We start from the raw sequence: 18,708 nt of genomic DNA, 5'->3' as shown, positions 1-18,708 counted from the left end.
CTGCTACAGATCAAGAAGTACTGTCTTCATTTCCACCGAGAATATTCCAGGTTTGATTTACTATTGGCTGATGATCTTATGTGATCTTATAATCATCCTGCTTGAAACTAACAAAGCAACAATCAGTAAAAATGTGTTGAAAGTTAGAAAAAAGCTCATTTAAGTTAAACTGAGGAAGATTTTCTCCAGTCAGTTGTTACTTTCTCTGTTATCTCATGTTCTTGTTTAAATCTACATGAGTCATCACTGCTGATAAACCTGTGTCAACATCTGTGATAACCTTAATTAAACTCAACACATTGAAACTTGTTGTTTTCTTCCTCATTACCACCACTCCTCTAACACTTCTTCATTGTGGTGTTACTGTCTGTGAAAGAAAGTATAAAAAAAACAGGTAACAACAAATTCAATAATTATTGTCTTTGTATTAAAACTAAGTACCCACTGTGATCATGACACTTGTTTCTTATTCCCAGTGATCAGGAGCAGGATTTCTGTCTGATGGGTCTGAAGCTAAAACAAAAAAGTTTTTGTTTTTTTTAATGAAAAAAAGGAAAATTATGTAAATTTACACATTTGTATTTTTCACATGTAAAACAGTACAATGTCTTACTAATGTTAGGTTAGTAAAAGCAAAGTTAGTAAAGCTTTAAAGAAAACCATTAACATTCTTACTTTTTGCTGGTCTGAATCCTAAAATATAAAAGATAAATCAAAATATGAAATGTTATATCCAAAACAAAATGCAATGCAATGCAAAGACACAGAAACATGTTTAGACAAAAGTCTTTACAGATACATTTGTAATTAAAAACCTTTATTCTTTCATTAAAAACATGTTTTCAGGTGTATTGGATTTGAGAACAATCTGCGTGATACATTTAGAACCGAAGAAAATTTGCTTTTTGAGGAATGAAAACATTTTTGTCTCTTACCATTATTTTTTTTTCTCCAGATAAAGAGTCCAGTGATGCAGACTAACAGAAGCAGCAGTCCTACAACTACTCCAATAACAGCAACAACAGGAAACTCTGAGGGAGGAACTGGAACCAGAACACAACATTTACACTTTGTTTCTACCTCTGAATGAAGCTCAGTAGATTTAGTTTATGGGATCCACTTAATGTTTATAGAGCAGATCATATATTCAGAGCCTCCAATAACTAACTGGACTCCACATTAACTTAAAGACATTAACTGTTATACTGAATTGCCTGCTGTCTGACACACAGCATGTAATCACCTTTATGAGGATGGGTTCCCTGTTGAGTCTGGTTCCTCTCAAGGTTTCTTCCTGTTGCCTTCTCAGGGAGTTTTTTCTTGCCACCGTCGCCTTCGGCTTGCTCATCAGGGACAATTTGATTATTACGTTTCATAAACATTCACTGTTCATGTAAACTTCATAGTTTCTTTGCTTGTGTAAAGCTGCTTTGTGACAATGCCAATTGTAAAAAGCGCTATACAAATAAAATTGAATTGAATTGAATATACATCTGAAAATGACAAATAGCATATTAAAGTGTATTTCAGTCAAGTGAACAAAAATGATTTTGAGAGATCATTTCCCACTCACATGCTTGTGTTAAAGACTTAGATTAAAGCCTAGACAATTTTATAATCTAAAAACTGAGAACAGATACAAACTCTATCTGACTCCAGTTTTATCCAGACACAAACAATAAGATCATTCAGCTTAAAGAAATTGTGTGTTTTTACCTTCATTATTTCTAATGCCAGTTGATCCCCAGTTGGTTCTGATCTCAGCTTTGTCCAGTTTGGTGATGACGTCCTTCTTCACATCAGAGAACTGAAACACACAGTCGTATCTGCTCCAGTCTTCAGGTTTGACTGAGGAAATTTTCAGATCAACACTCATCTGGAAGGTCCCATCATGGTTGGGGAGGATCTCTCCATGGTCCACGTCCTCATGAATCTCCTCTCCATCTTTCCTCCAGAACATTGAGGCTCTGTCAGGGTAGAAACCTGTAGCGTGGCAGCTGACTGGAGAGGAGGGAGTCTTCTGGAGGAGAGACACTGAGGGACGAACTGCAGAGGGAGATTTTACGTACAGTACAAATTCATTTTATTAATATCTTTAATCTAACATCAAGTCATGTGATTGTACCTTTTCTCTGAAGAGAGCTGTTCGCATATTCCAAATACGTCTTCAGCAACGGAGGGCACATGCGTGTGATTAAGTTGCTTGGGTGAGCAAGCATGTAAACTCTTCCCCTCTTGTTTTTGAATGCAGCAGCCTTTTCTGAGAACACCCATGTCCGTGTCTTGTGGTCCAAATACATGAGGTCTTCTCCATCAAACCCATACTGATCGTAGCGCATAACAGCATCATCATCCAGTTCACAGCCATGTATATCCTGTAAAACGTGAACGCCTGTGGAACATCAGTCGCCAGAGTTAGAACTCAGTACAGTTTCATTAATACTGTGGACTCATGTGTACCACACAGAGACACATTGTTCCACAGAGACCAACGCACAGTTTATCTATTGAAGGATTTGTGGGTTCACAAAAACAGCTGTCACAGGATCAGTTCAGAAACATCCTCATCCTGGGAAAAACAGACTAGACAGTCCTGAGGCTCTTTTATAAGCTTCCATTTAGAGAGTGACACTATGACCTACTCAAGACAGGTCAGTAGTATGATACTACATATGGTCAGAACAAGCAGAAACCAACATGCCTATTCTAGAGACTGGAAAACAGTCAGTCCCCGAAAAGTCCCCACTCCACCAGTCTGAAGTAACATCTTAAAATCAAATGTCCAATAGAAAAGCATTTGTTTTGTCATATTAAATGTGATTATTGAGCGAAATGACATGAGAGGGAGTGCTGTTGTATTGTATATCAGTACAGCTGTGAAGCAGACGCAGTCATGAGGCTGGAGCCTGAATGCTCATGTAGTCACACTGCTTCAAAATAAATCTCTAAGAGGAAGTTATATGGCAGATGTAAGCTTTCACCGAGTTAGTCTACCTCTGTAAGTGGCACCATGTATCAGTTTTAGCTGATGGAAGCACAAAAAACTCCTTTAAAATCTGCCATTTTTTACAATTTCCAGTTTCTGTCACTAATTGAAATCACCATAAAAATACAACATTTAATGTGATGAAGTCTGTAATAGTTCAAGTTAATGAAGCTCATCAATAATGTCTCTGCCTGCCACCAAATCTAATCAGTTCATGTCAGTTTCTGAACAGAAGTTCAGGGTCATTGTGAGATACAGTCTGGCCCGTGTCCACTCTGGACAAAATTTCATCATCAACCATTGAATACACACATACTTAAAAGATGAATAAAAAAATAATTACCAAAACATAGGATATAAAGTAGATTTACCTCCAGTTTGGTTTAACAGCAATTGTAATTCCTGAAACACTTTTACCATATTCTAAAACAGAGTTTTTATTGAGAACCTTTCATTCATCTCTGAACTTGATGTGTTGTTTTCTAACTTCTTCAGCAGGTCTGTTTACTTCTTTATTTCTTTCCAGACTCACACAAACAGAAGAACAGCTGCTGCTGAAGTCTGAATGCCCACTTTTAGAGTTTAACAATATCAATCAATAATGAATCAGAGTAACATCACCTCCAATCCATAACCTGACTGAATAGTTTTTTCTCTGTCACAGAAACAGCATCTATACACTCTGCATATCTGTTCCAGTGGCTGTCACTGTCACTCCGATTGTACAAACAGGCTTTTCTCTTCCACCAAAGGACGTTTTGATTCATATGTAAACCTCAAGCTGCTGTCTTCTAGCGTTCACCTCTGACTGTGGTAAATTGTTTAAGTACAAATGTTACAAAACCTAAACTGTCTATTAAAAAAAACCTATAATAAACACATTATTTGAATTAAAGTTGTGTAAAATAGTTTAATAAAGTAAAGTCCACGAATTATGCTCCTAAAACAATGTAAATAAAAATTTTAAAATGTGATTTTTTAAGTGTTTGATGCATTTAATGTTTTACATTTATAAGATTTATAAGTTCAAGTTTCAATAAGGTAATATACATTTCATTCCTTTTTTGCAATCATAAATACGATGTGATCTTACCTGGCAATGAAACGTGACAGAAAAGAAACAACAATAATATCTTTTTCATCTTGATTTGAGTGTGTTCAGTTGATCTTTTCTCACAGAGGCTGGTGAAAGTGTTTAGACTCGTTTCAACATGAACTGAGCTTCGTCTGGAAAAACAGAGGAGAGCAGACTGCAGCAGGAGGCGGAGACAAGACGCTGCGATGAAGATGGGAACTTTTCCAGCAGCATTTCAGCTGCTGTTTGTGCTGGAAGTCGCAAATACTCACATCCTGTGAGGTCGGACACAGAATAAATAAAATGTTATTTTGTTCTGTTGTGTTTGGTCAAACTGATGCAGGTGTGAACTGGGCCTTTTTCTGGGGATGAATAAAAGGGCAGCATAACAAATAGAAGACAGGATGTGTCTGAGGCCTTCACCTCTGGTGGGGGGGTGTTGATTTGCACATGCAGAGTTACGTACACAAATAAAATTTCCTTACCTTATATACTTCCTTCTTTCGTTTAATAGAAACAGCATCCCACCTGGTCATGGATTTTTCCCTGTATCCTTCTCCATGTCGATCTCTGTGAAGGACCACACATTTCAATCCCCAACTGAGCGTGTGGTTTGACCAAGTAGGAACATACGGTTTTGTTATATAATAATACGATGCTGCAATTTCAGACTGTTTTAACTGTGGAGTGGACACATCATCAACATCACAGTCATTAGTGGTGCATGGTGCAGTGTATAGTACATTTCCCAAAGAGGGTCAATAAAGTAGTTTTTCAAACCTTTTCATGAACACGTTACCTTTATCAAAGCTGTGACTGTTGTTCTGTACATTGTAAAAACCATGTGAAGAATATATTTGTAAAATACCAGAAACCAAATGAAAATAAATAGAAATAGAAGTCTGAGAAGAAACCCCTGAAACATGGTAAAGATTATTTTAAATCATCCCAATGGAGAATGTCTAACATATATTAATGCATAATAAAAAATACTATGAACTCACAAATAAAACACATATTGCAACTGTTTTTCAGACCTTTATTTTGCAAAAGTTCTAACAATAAATGTTATGTGTATAACTATATTTCAGAAAAGAACAGATCTAGCACAGAGTTTAGAAAATATAAGGCCAGATACAACTTTAGATGTCTGTGTTCCTAATACATCACAATTCAATACAAATGTTTAACATACAGTAGATTTCATTTAAGTTTCAAGAATTACATACAAAACCATTAATCCAGATGTAGAACAAAGAATTTTAAGAACAATATATTTATATACATATACTGTATATAGAACTTTTGACAAATATAAAAATGTAAAAGACAGTTCCAGATTAGCTCAGTTTAAGCTCTTCGTTATTTATATAAGAAACACTTTATTTCTATATTATAACACGAGTCTACATTTGTCTTTCAAAATGTGTTTTATATTTCTGTAGTTGTGATATCTCCCAAGACTTTACTTGCTTTTATAGTTTATTAGACGACTACATGATGACTTGTGACTTCTCCAGCTGATATTACTATTAGAGAACCTTCCTCAACATCAAGTGAGTCTGTGATTATGTGTTGGCCTTTAATCCATTGATCAGCACTGAACTGTCACTTAGGGTAGAAATAATCTTTGTTGAGGAAATAAAACTGGAAGTTAAACAGTTTCTTCCGTTGTTTTCTGGATTAGCCTTAATGTCTCTACTGGGAACCTGTCATGACAGTGGACAATAGTGAAAAAGTGGTTAAATATAATAATACAATACAAATAAAACACAAAATCATTAACTATTAATTATAATAGTTTTTCATTATGGTTCTGTTTTATCTGTTGACAGGAGTGTATAGGGTAAGTATATCTCTACTCCAATACATACACTTGTAGCTATAGTTAGTCTAAATAAAAAGACACATACGTTTGTATAAAATAAATACAAATATATTAGAATTATAAACACCAGCACATATAAAATACAGGATAAAAATTGTATATTACGCATTACTCACTGTGATCATTTAATTCATCCTTATTTCCATTGTTATGACGAGGATTTTTGTCTGATGAGTCTGACGCTGCAAACATAAGATAAGGTAAAGAGAATCAGAGCGGGATATGAAACAACTGATCAATCAAGTTTTAAATCAAGTTGTTTTAAAAATGTCTTACTAATAATACAATAAAAAAATTACTTTCATGAGTAAAAACTTACTGTTTGCACGTTTGAATCCTGAAAAGCAGAACAGAGATCAGAACATTAAATAAATAAATATATAAATAAACAAATAACCATTCAATCAATTAAGCAAAATCAATTGTATTGATTGAGACAACGGAACATATTTGAATGCTAAGCAGAGGTCCACCATACATTTCATTAATCTTTGTTCAGGTCTCTTTTTGAGCAACTCTTTGCAAATACGTTTTGGATTAAAAACATGTATTGCGAGGTGAAAGTATTAGTTTGGACTCCAGTGTCAACCTCAAATTCATCCTGGGCCATCATCAACATAATGGTCCTCAAAGGGCCAGTCGTAACTCTATGTGTCAGCACATTCATATTGACGAACTAGGCAGTTCCCTAGAGTGAACCTAAATAAATGATTTAATAAAAAAAGATCTTAGCAGATCTTTTTAGAAGGATGAACCACTAAGTAATTCAATACAAATTCCCATGTCAATCCCATCAAGCATCTGGCTAGAGCCACAGTACAAGTGTATGTGCCAATCCTGATTTTCAGGTCAGAAAATAAAAGTTATAATCACATTCAAATCAATAAAGGAGCTTCAGTGCTTCAGACTGATGCCCTGTGGGTTTGGAGTTCAACCTGAACAATGAAAACATTTTTCTTTCTCACCATTGTTCTTTTTCTTCCTCCAGATGAAGAGTCCAGTGATGCAGACTAACAGGAGCAGCAGTCCTACAACTACTCCAATGACAGCAGCAGGAAACTCTGAGGGAGGAACTGGAACCAGAACCAAGCACATGGAATGTGTAATCAACTTGAGTTTGATGGAGAAGATTTTGATTCTAGGTAATTTGAAAGTTTGGGTTTTGACATTCTGCTCCGTTTGCAGACCGTTTATCAGGGCAGCAAGAATTTGAGACACTCAGCTGATGAAGTAATTCAGACTAGTCCGAGTTAGTGCTGTGATGCTAAATGTTATCAGTAACATGGAGCCTCTACTCTTCTCAAATTGGTGGGGGCACTTCATTACGATTGGCATCATTTCAGAAATAAATGCGAAATGATTTCTACATTCTCTGTTAAAATATATTATCTGGAGCTCAGGAAGTTCAACTACAACTTGCTTGTGGGGGGGGGAAAACAACACTGTTGTGTTTGTGTTTTGTGTTTTGAATTTGGACTGCAGCACCACTAAATGCTGGGTCACAGTTGTACAGACTGTTCCTTTAAGGATTCAGATTTTAAGTTCATCTTAACAACATTTCTACATTTAAACCTGACAACTAATACTTTTTGGCATACCAGGAGTTAATCCCAAACTCCATCACATCTGATTCCAGACTTTGTTATTTTCTGGACTCTAATAAAACCAACAAAGAAAAATGTAGCATGTGTTTCTCACCTTCATTATTTCTAGTCCAACTTTTTCCCCAGTTGGTTCTGATCTCAGCTTTGTCCAGTTTGGTGATGACGTCCTTCTTCACACCAGAGAACTGAAACACACAGTCGTATCTGCTCCAGTCTTCAGGTTTGACTGAGGAAATGTTCAGATCAACTCTCATCAGGAAGGTCCCATCATGGTTGGGGAGGATCTCTCCATGGTCCACGTCCTCATGAATCTCCTCTCCATCTTTCCTCCAGAACATTGAGGCTCTGTCAGGGTAGAAACCTGTAGCGTGGCAGCTGACTGGAGAGGAGGGAGTCTTCTGGAGGAGAGACACTGAGGGGAGAACTGAGGGGAGAGTTTGATTTTAAAACAATGCAAAAAGCACAAAGCCAGTGACGCATCTCCTTCTCTAAAACATCCTGTCTAGACTGGCCATGTCTCCTCAGAGGCAGCCAAACAGCAGCCAAACAGCATCAAACTGCAGCCATTAGAAACACTGGACATTTTATTACACTATGAAACTACCATCAGATCATGTGACTCCACCTTTTCTCTGCAGATAGCTTTCTCCATACTTCAGATACTTCTTTAACCAGTCAGGGCAAAGGCTGACGAGGAAGTTATAAGTGATTTTTACTCGAATGTTGGATGGATCCCACTTGTCCTTGTAAGTGGCAGCATGCTGTGAGTAAAGCAAAGTCAAATTCTTCAGGTCCAATGATATAAAATCTTCCCCTTCATAAGCAAAGTCCATGTATCCGTTAATTGTTGTCTTGTCGTCCCATTCACAGCCGGTCAGCCTTTGCAAAATGTGAACGCCTGAGAGAAAAACAGAAAACCTCAGTAAAGTGAATCACAGTATAGTCATTCGTCATTAATTAAGTCACATTATGAAAATAGACATGCCAACTGATTGGTTAAAATGCTGCATTATACTATCAATGTCCTCCTTAGAACACTGATAACGACATACGTAGTACTGAGTGGCTGACACCAAGTTTTGAGGATCATCTTCGTTTAACTCCTTGACCCACTCCTGCCTTGGTTCCAGACTCCTGATGTTGCTGTCATAATAATCCACCTGAACTCCATCAACCACCGCAACAGCCACAAACTCTGGGAAGGTTTGGAGTCCCGAGGAAGTGGTGAGGAATATTACCAGGGAGTGTTTCACTGTAGGACAGAAATGATTTTTACAAATGAATAGAATTTCAACTCTATGAGTACAACATATATTTATATTTAAAAATATTTGAATACTTTCATATTCTTGTTTTTAAGTATGTATTTCCACAAATATATCTAAGTGTATTTGGGACAATGACCTGCTTGAAACGAAAACCAGAACAAACCCCACCCACAACATCAGGTTAAGGTTTGGTAGTTACACAAAGTTATGAGGAACTAAGGGGATTTTATTTTTCTTATAAGCAACAGTTTTAACTACATAATTATCCCTAAAATGTGAATGAAATAAGCGCATTGCCCAAAGAAGACAACTGATATTGACAGCTTAATGTTTAAATCACGATTTTAAAATCAATCTTACCTGAATAGGTGAAAGGAAGGTAGAAGAGCAGAAAAATAAACTTCATCGTCTCTTTCATCGGGACGACAACAGCACGAGTTGACGGTGAGACACTAAAAACCACTGAAAAACCAGTTGGTGGTCATGCTAAAACACATTGCGTCCATACAAAATCACTTTCTTGACATTTTTCAACAACTGCACGAATCCACCCCCCCATTGAGCAACCACGCCCCCAGAATTTACGAATGAACATTAAAACACTTTACAAGTATTTATATCGACACTGTAACAAACCAAGCTCGTGTAGAAACAGATAAAGTTGACATAGATGCTGCTTTTACGTTTTCAATTTATTCTTGATTCTTAAGAGCAGTTGACAGGTGGTAAAACACCTCGTGCTTTAATTAGGAACCATAAATATTCTGTATCTGTAACTTCTTAATTGTTAGGATAGGACTGGACAGTGTTGCGCTCAGTAGATGGATGCTGCTTTAAAGAAACAGTAAACATGAGAGAGGAGAGTAAACTTTACTGTTGAGTTGTTAACTGAGTTTAATTTAGACACAGATGAACATACAAACCAGAAACACAAGGTAACGAGGACGTTAGAATGATTAAAATTAAAACTGTGAGAGGATGCGGATCTTTCTCATTTGAGGTCTCTCCGGGTTCTTACGCATGAGGGCGCGCAAAAGACGGGACGTGATACAGAGCTGGAGAAAGAAAGAAGAAGAACATGATGAGAGAAAGAGAGAAGTCCCAGTACACAGGAGTGGGATCACCCTCCCTCTCCTTCTCTTTTCCTCTGTCACCACAAAATAACGCATGTTCCTGTTTTATTCATTTGTACTTTAGTGACCATTCGTCAACAAAATTCAAACTTGTCATGAAGCAAACTTAAAATTTAAAAGGCCACAAATTAGAGAATGGAGCTTGAACTTCACTAGGTATAAATAAAGAGGACAATAACAAAAGGGTTAAAGTTTATATACTGAGGAAATAGGATTAAATAGGAAATTAAGTCTTAATGAAATGATTTTGCGCACTTCAACACAGTAGATGGCGCTGTGCACCAGAAGAAGAAGGATCAGAGTTATCGACAACTGACACATCTGCTCTGAACCACAGTGGAAATCGAGATTCAGCCCGTTAGTTCCAGCTTCATTCATGATGAGACAGCTGAACGTCCTGCATCCATCCTCCAGACGTCTGTATCAAAACAAGATGAAAAACACGTTGTTGTTGTTGTTGCTTCTTTTCTGTCACGTTTCTTCACCAGGTAAGATGCTGTTTTCAATCTGCATCCTCCTTTTTTTAATTTACTCTAAGATCTGCTTCTGTTTAAACCTTAATTTCATAAGATTGTTTTAATTAAATCATGGTGAATATGTCATATTAATGACGAGTGTACTGACATTAATGATGATGATGATGATGATGATGATGATGATGATGATGATGATTGTATATCTATGTACTGAATGTAAAAACATATTTTTATCCCACAGTGAAACATTCTCTCAAGTTTTTCTTCACTGTTCACAATGAAATCTCAGACTTGCCACAGTTTATGGCAACTCTACTGGTTGATGACATTCAGGCGGGTTACTGTGACAGCAACAAAAAGACAGACATAAAGCAGGATGCATGTAAAAAGTTAATGGACGATGATCCTCATGTGCTGGAGTTCTACACTCTAGACTGTTTTGAGAGACTGCCTAAGCACACTGAATCCAGACTCTATAGTATCATGCAGCTCTTCAACCAAAGTGAAGGTAAAGTAGACTTTTAATTTATAAACTGTTCTGTTTCTTAGTTGTAAAGTAAAATTACCTTTACAAGCCTCAAGATATAATTTGCATGCCCAAAGTGGTGAATGGGCCAAGATCAATGCTGTTGAACAATAATGTGCAGCTGCAACCTTTCTTGCAAAGACTAAATTTTTGGTTCCACAGCAAACATGTGTTCACATCAGGTTGTGATGCACCTGACAAACTGTAAGTGAAAGAAAAATACAGTGCGTTCCCTTTAAGTCTGGTAAAATGGTTGTAATGTAAATGTTTACAACCATGAATGCCCTGTTAGAGTATTGTACACAATTGTATACAATTTAAATTTGATTGTTTGTTATTTAGCTGGATTTGAGATACTCTCAGTTGTGGTCCGTGGCCGCTCCAGCATGTGCCTCCTTTGCTCTGGTTGCTGGCTCCATGTTCTGGTCAGATTAGCGTAAACAAAGACAGGAAAATAAATTAGGGACAGGAAATCATTCCCCAGAAGAGGGGTAAGACCAAAGGGAAGATGCAGGCTAAACCAACACAAACAAGAACTTAACTGTACGATCTGAAGGAGGTTGAACAATAACTTAAGTATGAGATCAGGACTTGAACATAAAACCTTGACCAGACTGACAAGTCCATAAGCCAAGATAAAGAAAACATAGGAAAATGTGATGACTGCAGTCTTGAAGAGTGAGAGTGAACGTGGGCTGTTCATTGTGTCACTTGATTAGTAGCTACAGCTGGAAGTGGATATGTGCTTGCAAGGGTGTGTCTGTGAGCAGAAAGTATGCAGGAAGAAACTGGGGCCAAAACAGAGATAAATGCTTTAAACATGAAGTTTGAAGCTGTATAGTACTGTTTCTGATTTATTCTAAAATTATGAACTAATCATTAACTACATCCAATAATATAGTATCCCACTGTCCTCTAGTAATCTATTATAATCTGTCTATGCATTCAGTGCAAGACCTGCTCAATTCTTCAACAAATATTTCAACAATCATTTTTTTTCTGATTCTTCATTAACTACAGTATTTGTATTATCGTGTACAGTATCATAACGTGCTAATGAGACCACCTTTCTATTGGAGATATCATCTATTTACCATCATTAACTGCAGACTTTTCTGTTTTCCTTTCTCTCTCTCCATAACAGATGTTCATGTTTTACAGACAGTCCAAGGCTGCGAATGGAACAAAATCACTGGAGAGGTTATTGGTTTTTTCCGATATGGTTACGATGGAGAAGATCTTATATCACTGGACCTGAAGAATTTCAATTGGATCGCTCTCAAACCACATGCTGCTGCCATCAAAAAGAAATGGGATACTAACAAAGATAGAATAGAGGCAGCAGAGAATTTTCTCTCTCAGACTTGCCCCAAGTGGCTGAAGAAGTATGTGAACTATGAGAACAGCTCTCCGTTGAGAACAGGTAGAGTTGACGTTCAGTGTTCATATTGACAGTTATTATGTTATCAGGTGTTGTTCTTGTGTTATTATGTACCATAATATATAGAACATATACTGATGATTTCCAGAGAATAATTGTTAAAGATGTTAGTTCAACCTGACTCATGATGCACAAAATTGACGTTGTTTAACTAACTCATTTAATGTCTTTATTTAAACACCCTCAGTGTCTCTCCTCCAGAAGACTCCCTCCTCTCCAGTCAGCTGCCACGCTACAGGTTTCTACCCTGACAGAGCCTCAATGTTCTGGAGGAAAGATGGAGAGGAGATTCATGAGGACGTGGACCATGGAGAGATCCTCCCCAACCATGATGGGACCTTCCAGATGACAGTTGATCTGAACATTTCCTCAGTCAAACCTGAAGACTGGAGCAGGTACGACTGTGTGTTTCAGATCTCTGGTGTGAAGAAGGACGTCATCACCAAACTGGACAAAGCTGAGATCAGAACCAATTGGGGTAAGAACTGAGATCAAATGAAAGATAGATCTGTTCTGTTGTTTCTCTAGTTTGTTCCCTTATGCCAGACCTTGGCCTGTATTCATCAGCATCCCAGAGTCTTACTGTACTTTACATGTGTACAGGTCGACAATCAGCAGCTAACACTGATCGACGGCCCTTCATCATCACTGGAGTAATTGTTTCTTTAGTTTTCTCTGTCTGTGTCACTGGACTCATCACTTTTATAAAGAAAGGTGAGACAACAAGGCTCCAAATCTGTGTTTTTTCAGATCATATTTGATTAAAGTTAAATCTTAAAGTTGTACATTAGTCTACCACAACTCTGTGTGAAGTTCAGAGCCACGAAAGTATCATCATTAAGTTTTTTTCATATTCAGTTAGACCAAATAATTTGTTTCTTTTCTTTCATCACAGTAAGTAAATGTCAAATTTTCTGAACTGATTGTTTAAAAAAAACTGATTTATAATTTGCAGTGTGGTGGTTTAAAAATTACACTCTAAGTATTTCAATAGACACTAACTGTATTTTCCATTTTCATTCCAACTCTATTTGTGAGTGAATAACGAGCAAAACACTTTACATCCTGATTAAAACGCTTTTAACATTTTAACTGATGTGTACTGAGGAAGAAGTGATTCATCTTCATCTTCTGTTTGTGTGATTTGTGTCTAATGTACATTTGTATCTATCACTGAACTGTTGTTGATGCTGCAGTTGACAACAATCTACAGCTTCACGGATCATAAGAGGCTGATCTTAAAGTGTGGATGTCAGGTGAGATCTGTATCCATAAAACCACATGACTTTAAACATGTGTTTGATGCATTTCCATTTTTTCTGTATTTTGGGTTTTTGAAAACACTAACTCAGCATTTAATATCTTCATTTCCAGTAATAATTATCTGAACAGATTCATAGAAGAAGCTGAACTCCGCTCCACCAACACTCAACGTTGTTTTTGAAGAACCTTTGAACAAACAGATGTTTCAAGCTCTGATTAACCTGAATGAAATATATAATGGTGCTAAATAGAGCAGTAGGTTTGAGAACAAAACTAATGCCTTCCATAAAAGGAGCAATAATAATTAAATCACACTAGTACTAGATCTTATCCTGTGGTTTACTGCAGGTGAAATCAGATGACTTATACAGTCAGTACAGTAATTTGATGATGCGACTGAAAGGAGGATGGACTCCAACATTATGGTTTTAATGGAGAAGACTTTGTATCATGAGAACTGCTCCTCCTGATAGTCTGCATCAGTGGACTCTTCATCTGGAAACAGAAGAAGTGTCAAGAAGAAAGGACCAGAGGAAAATACCAAAGTCATCAAGTAATCATTTGTATTCTTAAGTCTTTTTCTCTCAAAAAATGGGAAATGATGTTCAGCAGATAGCAGAAAATAAAAGTGTTTGCTGAGAGCTGCTTTTATATTTAAAGCAGAAATTTGTAAAGTTCTTGGAGACAGTTCCTAAAATAATTTTTTCGTGTCCCTTGATTCTGATTTAGCATGATAATCTTTATTCTGTTTTTCTATTTAAGTTAAGTTTTTCCATTAGGAAATCATTTGTTAAAATACTGTAAACATAATTATTTTTTAATCTCTTAATTAAAAAATCATGTATCTGTTTTTGTTGTTTGTTGTTTGCAGTTTTTCTGTCTTGTCTTTGTCCTTTCTACGCCAACAGGTTGAATTTGAAATGAAACACTTGAGCAAAGTAAAGTTAGCTTTAAGTCAGTGTCTGACAAAAGTGTGGTATTAACCATTCAGGAAGTTTAGGGGGCTCATAAATGATGGAACAAACTAACATTATTACAAAATTGCAAATGATTGTCTTTAATACTAGGATGAAAATCCTATATTTAATGACTTTGAAGTCTGGAACCCAAAGATGTGACCAATGGCTACGGCCATTAAAACATGTCCTACACTCTGGATCAAGTTGTCAAATTCTGTCACCTGAAGCCTGTTGGTGCAGATTGGTACATAGTGAAGTTTTATAATTGGTAAAATATTTGCAGGTATATTGGACTTTGTTAATCAAGAGGCTGAGATGGAGGTAGCAGAGATGAAGATGTTGAGGTTCTCCTTAGGAGTGACCAGGTCAGACAGGATAAGGAACGAGTACATCAGAGGGACGGCTCACGTTGCCTGTGTTAGCAACAAAGTCAGAGAGGCCAGACTGAGATGGTTCGGACATGTTCAGAGGAGGGATAGTGAGTATATTGGTAGAAGGATGTTGGAGATGGAGCTGCCAGGCAGGAGGGCAAGAGGACGACCAAAGAGGAGATATATGGATGTCTTAACAGAGGACATGAGGTTGGCTAGTGTTAGGGTAGAAGATGTCCATGATAGAGTTAGGTGGAAAAGGATGATTCGCAGTGGCGACCCCTGATGGGAAAAGCCGAAAGAGAAGAAGAGGATTGGAGTTTGTTAATGTTCATTATGTTAAACGTTTTTTTTGTTTAGTGGGAGATATCCATATAGAAACATATTTATTCAAAAAAAAAAAAAATTATCACAAACCTTTCACTATAAGTTTGGCCACTTGTAAAAAGAGGTGGTAAAGTTTAGATACAACATATTATCACATACATGTTTTGTGTATAGTTGTTTATTTGTGTGTCTTCTATGATGTTTTGCATTAAAATGAACAAACTGCACTGGATTGATGTGAAGTTTTGATCAAGAAAAGGTTGAGGTAGACATTCATGATCATAGAGGGTCCTCTACTGGTTAAATGGACAAACTGCACAAAAGAAAATATTCTTATAAAAAAAAAATCTTCATGTTTACAAGAACTTCCTTTTTACAGTTTTTGTATGTGTGTATTTTTTACATAAGAGCAGCTCTTAGCAAATACTTCTGTTCATAAAGTCTTGTTTGGGCAGTAAAATGAAATGATTTGATGACCTACATGAAGCTTCACAGAGTAAAATATCTTCAAAATAAGTGAAATCATCTCTATCCCTCATTCTTCTTCTTCCTCCAGATGAAGAGTCCAGTGATGCAGACTAACAGGAGCAGCAGTCCTACAACTACTCCAATGACAGCAGCAGGAAACTCTGAGGAAAGAATTGGAACCAGAACGAGGACGAGGTGTTTACTGGATTTATGACAATGACTGAAAGTTTTACAAGGTGACAAATCCATGATTAAAAATTTTGAGTTAGCAGAACGTTCACAGGAAATGTAATGTTTACAATTAAAATAAATATGATTTATAATGATAACACAGGTAAAGTCCACTCGTACCTGAGTTGGTTCTTATTGTTGTTTGTTCAAGTTTGGTGACGATGTCATTGGAACAAGGAAGGATTAACGCACAGTCGTACCTGCTCCAGTCTTCAGGTTTGACTGAGGAAATGTTCAGATCAACTCTCATCTGGAAGGTCCCATCATGGTTGGGGAGGATCTCTCCATGGTCCACGTCCTCATGAATCTCCTCTCCATCTTTCCTCCAGAACATTGAGGCTCTGTCAGGATAGAAACCTGTAGCGTGGCAGCTGACTGGAGAGGAGGGAGTCTTCTGGAGGAGAGACACTGAGGGACGAACTGTGGAAGAGACAGTAATAAAAACTGAACCATCACTGTTGAAATAGTTTTAGACAAGTGGTGACTCCACTGGATGATTCTACATTTTTTACTGCTGTTGAATTGTGTTGCTATACTGACATGTAACAAAACTAAATATCAGGATAAGGTTTAGGCCACGCTGGAAGAATGTTTAAACAACATAATTTACACATTTAGAAGAATCAAGCTCCTACCTGCCGTCACGTTACTGTAATAATGAGCACTCTTGAGTCTGTGAGACCTCTTCAGGTCATGTGACTCTACCTGTTCTCTGCAGAGAGCTCTTCCCGTTGATCAGGTACCTCTTGAGCTTCTCAATGCAACTCTGTGTGACAAAGTTTTTCCAGAACACGTTTCGAGCTTTATCTCCGTCCCACTTGTGTTTGGTGATGACAGCCTGTGGTTTTGGAGCGACCCATGTCTCTGTCTTCAGGTCTAAAGATATGAAGTCTTCTCCATCATAACCGTACTGCTGGTAACCAGTAACATCTCCAGTCTCATCGTCCCATTCACAACCTGCCATCTCCTGAACGACACAGACACCTGAGACAGAGACAGATCAGTAAATCAGAGTGAGATCCACTTATCAGTGTTTGGCATCAGCACTGATAGAATCTACCTCCAGTCTGGTTGAAGCGCTTCTTGAAAGTGTCCGTTTCCTCTTTAAAGACTTTGTGGTAATTCATACAGTTCTGTTTGGTTCTGTCCGAGCGGTGTGGATCATCTCCCAGTAGTCTTATCATCCAGTCCTGTTTGAGCTCTGTTCTCTTGATGCTGCTGTCATAGTAAGCCAACTCCACCTCATTAAGCTTCGCAACAGCCACGAAATCTGGAAAAGCTGAGACTCCAGATGATGCTGTGAGGTAAAACTTCAGGGAGTGTTTCCCTGCAGAACAAACAGTTTATACTTTATATGAACATGTGGCAGTATAAGATATATATACATAATTTATATGACCAGCACTGAACTGCAGTTTTCTGTTCTAGCATCTGTCTGCAGGTCTAAAATGTAAAACAGATCTTACCTGGAGATGTAACCTGACCAAAGAGCAGCAACAGAAACATCTTCATCATGTGCAGATTAAGAATGAACATCTACTTCTACTGTAACACCAACTTTCACTACCACTAAGATATAATCCATGTTACTTGTTGCTACTTTTTGTTTTTCAGGTTTGTTAACAAAACACCTGTTTATAGAAACTCCTTCTTTTATTAAAGGTATTAAATCTCATGTGTTGTTCACTGTCTCTGATTGGTCGGCTTATCTTACTCCCTGGTCTCCACCTACAGTACTGCAGTTGTTGGAACAACGCCCAGTCCTGTTCACCAATCACAGAATCACTTTAGACATGTAGGAGGCTCCAGTTATTTTGTTGACATGTTTCATATTTCAATTTGTTAAAACTTGCAGAGTTTTTTGTTTTTCAATTGTCTGATAACCTACATGTGTTCATTTTAATCTTGTTCAAACAATAAAAGCAAAGTCTCCTCTCCTCTCTTTGTTTCTTGTACTTTCTCTTAATCATCTCATTTACTTTTAATTTCACTGTTCATGACTTGTCTTGTACAGAACTTCCCTCAGAGTCTTTAGTTCCATCTTTTACGATTCTGTGTACGAAACTGGTTGATGGTGTCACTGTGGTATCGGTGAACAATATCAGCACTATTGTTAAGTAATCTGGGTGTTTTGCCCCCCAGGGGAACAAAGACGTGCTGCTCGTTCCTGTGTTATTGTTCCACTTTGCTGCCACGTGAGATACTGGCTGTGTTTGAGTGTCGATGCTGAAATAAAGCTTATTAACAGAAAATGTCCATCCATTATTAGTAATATAATAATAATAATAATAATAATAATAATAATAATTAATAATAATAATAATAATAATAATAATAATAATAATAATAATAATAATAATAATAATAATAATAATAACAATAATAATAATACTATCATTTACCAAAAGACTTTAAACAGGTTCTGTTTACAATATGGTGGAAATTTAGCTGAAAAATTCACGATGTGTTTTACCCTCTGAACGTTTCACATCTTCATCATCTTGCTACCGTCTTAATGATGAGGAGATTAATCCTTCAGTTTTTTCTCTTCTGTGAAAAAACAACTTGTGAGACCAGTAGAGGTTCAGTGGAGGAATTCTGCCTCCATCTAGTGGAGAGAAAACTGAATCATCTCTTTTAGTTGTTATGAATCACTGTGTTAGTACAGTTCAGAAGAATCCAGTAGTTTTTA

General features: G+C 37.1%; 5 protein-coding genes across 10 annotated transcripts in view; 2 read left to right on the top strand and 3 right to left on the bottom strand.

Annotated features, from left to right (window-relative positions):
• LOC113154484 (major histocompatibility complex class I-related gene protein-like) overlaps positions 1-18,708 on the bottom strand; it is a 166,238-nt gene that overhangs the window by 129,786 nt on the left and 17,744 nt on the right. The window lies entirely within an intron of this gene.
• LOC113153475 (major histocompatibility complex class I-related gene protein-like) lies at positions 446-9,254 on the bottom strand. Its single transcript, XM_033326228.1, has 7 exons — positions 9,182-9,254; positions 8,539-8,805; positions 8,179-8,451; positions 1,717-2,046; positions 936-1,043; positions 676-693; positions 446-513 (listed from the first exon to the last, which is right to left on the bottom strand). The coding sequence occupies exons 1-7, from the start codon at positions 9,237-9,239 to the stop codon at positions 467-469; spliced, it is 1,101 nt and encodes a 366-aa protein (XP_033182119.1). The 5' UTR covers positions 9,240-9,254; the 3' UTR covers positions 446-466.
• LOC113154492 (major histocompatibility complex class I-related gene protein-like) lies at positions 5,084-17,804 on the bottom strand. Of its 5 annotated transcripts, none has more exons than XM_033326221.1 (8): positions 17,483-17,804; positions 17,077-17,343; positions 16,722-17,000; positions 7,648-7,977; positions 6,915-7,022; positions 6,269-6,286; positions 6,066-6,131; positions 5,084-5,770 (listed from the first exon to the last, which is right to left on the bottom strand). In XM_033326221.1, the coding sequence occupies exons 1-8, from the start codon at positions 17,550-17,552 to the stop codon at positions 5,760-5,762; spliced, it is 1,149 nt and encodes a 382-aa protein (XP_033182112.1). In that variant the 5' UTR covers positions 17,553-17,804; the 3' UTR covers positions 5,084-5,759. The 5 variants fall into 5 exon arrangements, with proteins under 5 accessions (XP_033182112.1, XP_033182113.1, XP_033182114.1 ...); XM_033326222.1 differs by having other exon boundaries at positions 6,269-6,287; positions 6,919-7,022; XM_033326223.1 differs by having other exon boundaries at positions 6,915-7,010.
• On the top strand, positions 10,316-12,423 carry LOC113154485 (hereditary hemochromatosis protein homolog). The gene is made up of 3 exons (XM_033326236.1): positions 10,316-10,442; positions 10,672-10,938; positions 12,101-12,423. The coding sequence occupies exons 1-3, from the start codon at positions 10,331-10,333 to the stop codon at positions 12,406-12,408; spliced, it is 687 nt and encodes a 228-aa protein (XP_033182127.1). The 5' UTR covers positions 10,316-10,330; the 3' UTR covers positions 12,409-12,423.
• On the top strand, positions 12,571-13,640 carry LOC117152926 (major histocompatibility complex class I-related gene protein-like). Of its 2 annotated transcripts, XM_033326239.1 has the most exons (3): positions 12,571-12,875; positions 13,001-13,111; positions 13,594-13,640. In XM_033326239.1, the coding sequence occupies exons 1-3, from the start codon at positions 12,659-12,661 to the stop codon at positions 13,623-13,625; spliced, it is 360 nt and encodes a 119-aa protein (XP_033182130.1). In that variant the 5' UTR covers positions 12,571-12,658; the 3' UTR covers positions 13,626-13,640. The 2 variants fall into 2 exon arrangements, with proteins under 2 accessions (XP_033182130.1, XP_033182129.1); XM_033326238.1 differs by lacking the exon at positions 13,594-13,640 and having other exon boundaries at positions 13,001-13,173.

Source organism: Anabas testudineus, chromosome 11 (assembly GCF_900324465.2).
Source record: "Anabas testudineus chromosome 11, fAnaTes1.2, whole genome shotgun sequence".
NCBI lineage: Eukaryota > Metazoa > Chordata > Actinopteri > Anabantiformes > Anabantidae > Anabas > Anabas testudineus.
The sequence above is the reverse complement of the archived record's forward strand: the minus strand, read 5'-3'. Positions and strand labels throughout refer to the sequence as shown.

Bases quoted from the DNA above. Each gene is read 5' to 3' on its own strand.
- LOC113154485 (XM_033326236.1), top strand. From the start codon at position 10,331: ATGATGAGACAGCTGAACGTCCTGCATCCATCCTCCAGACGTCTGTAT. The intron at 10,443-10,671 runs GTAAGATGCTGT...TTTATCCCACAG, and splicing joins CTGTCACGTTTCTTCACCAG to TGAAACATTCTCTCAAGTTT. The intron at 10,939-12,100 runs GTAAAGTAGACT...TCTCCATAACAG, and splicing joins GCTCTTCAACCAAAGTGAAG to ATGTTCATGTTTTACAGACA.
- LOC113154492 (XM_033326221.1), bottom strand. From the start codon at position 17,552: ATGTTCATTCTTAATCTGCACATGATGAAGATGTTTCTGTTGCTGCTC. The intron at 17,344-17,482 runs GTAAGATCTGTT...TTTGTTCTGCAG, and splicing joins TGGTCAGGTTACATCTCCAG to GGAAACACTCCCTGAAGTTT. The intron at 17,001-17,076 runs GTAGATTCTATC...TCTCTGTCTCAG, and splicing joins GCGCTTCAACCAGACTGGAG to GTGTCTGTGTCGTTCAGGAG.
- LOC113153475 (XM_033326228.1), bottom strand. From the start codon at position 9,239: ATGAAAGAGACGATGAAGTTTATTTTTCTGCTCTTCTACCTTCCTTTC. The intron at 8,452-8,538 runs GCATGTCTATTT...TTTTTCTCTCAG, and splicing joins GCATTTTAACCAATCAGTTG to GCGTTCACATTTTGCAAAGG. The intron at 1,044-1,716 runs GTAAAAACACAC...TTCTGGTTCCAG, and splicing joins TGGCATTAGAAATAATGAAG to TTCCTCCCTCAGAGTTTCCT.
- LOC117152926 (XM_033326238.1), top strand. From the start codon at position 12,659: ATGTTCTGGAGGAAAGATGGAGAGGAGATTCATGAGGACGTGGACCAT. The intron at 12,876-13,000 runs GTAAGAACTGAG...ACATGTGTACAG, and splicing joins TGAGATCAGAACCAATTGGG to GTCGACAATCAGCAGCTAAC.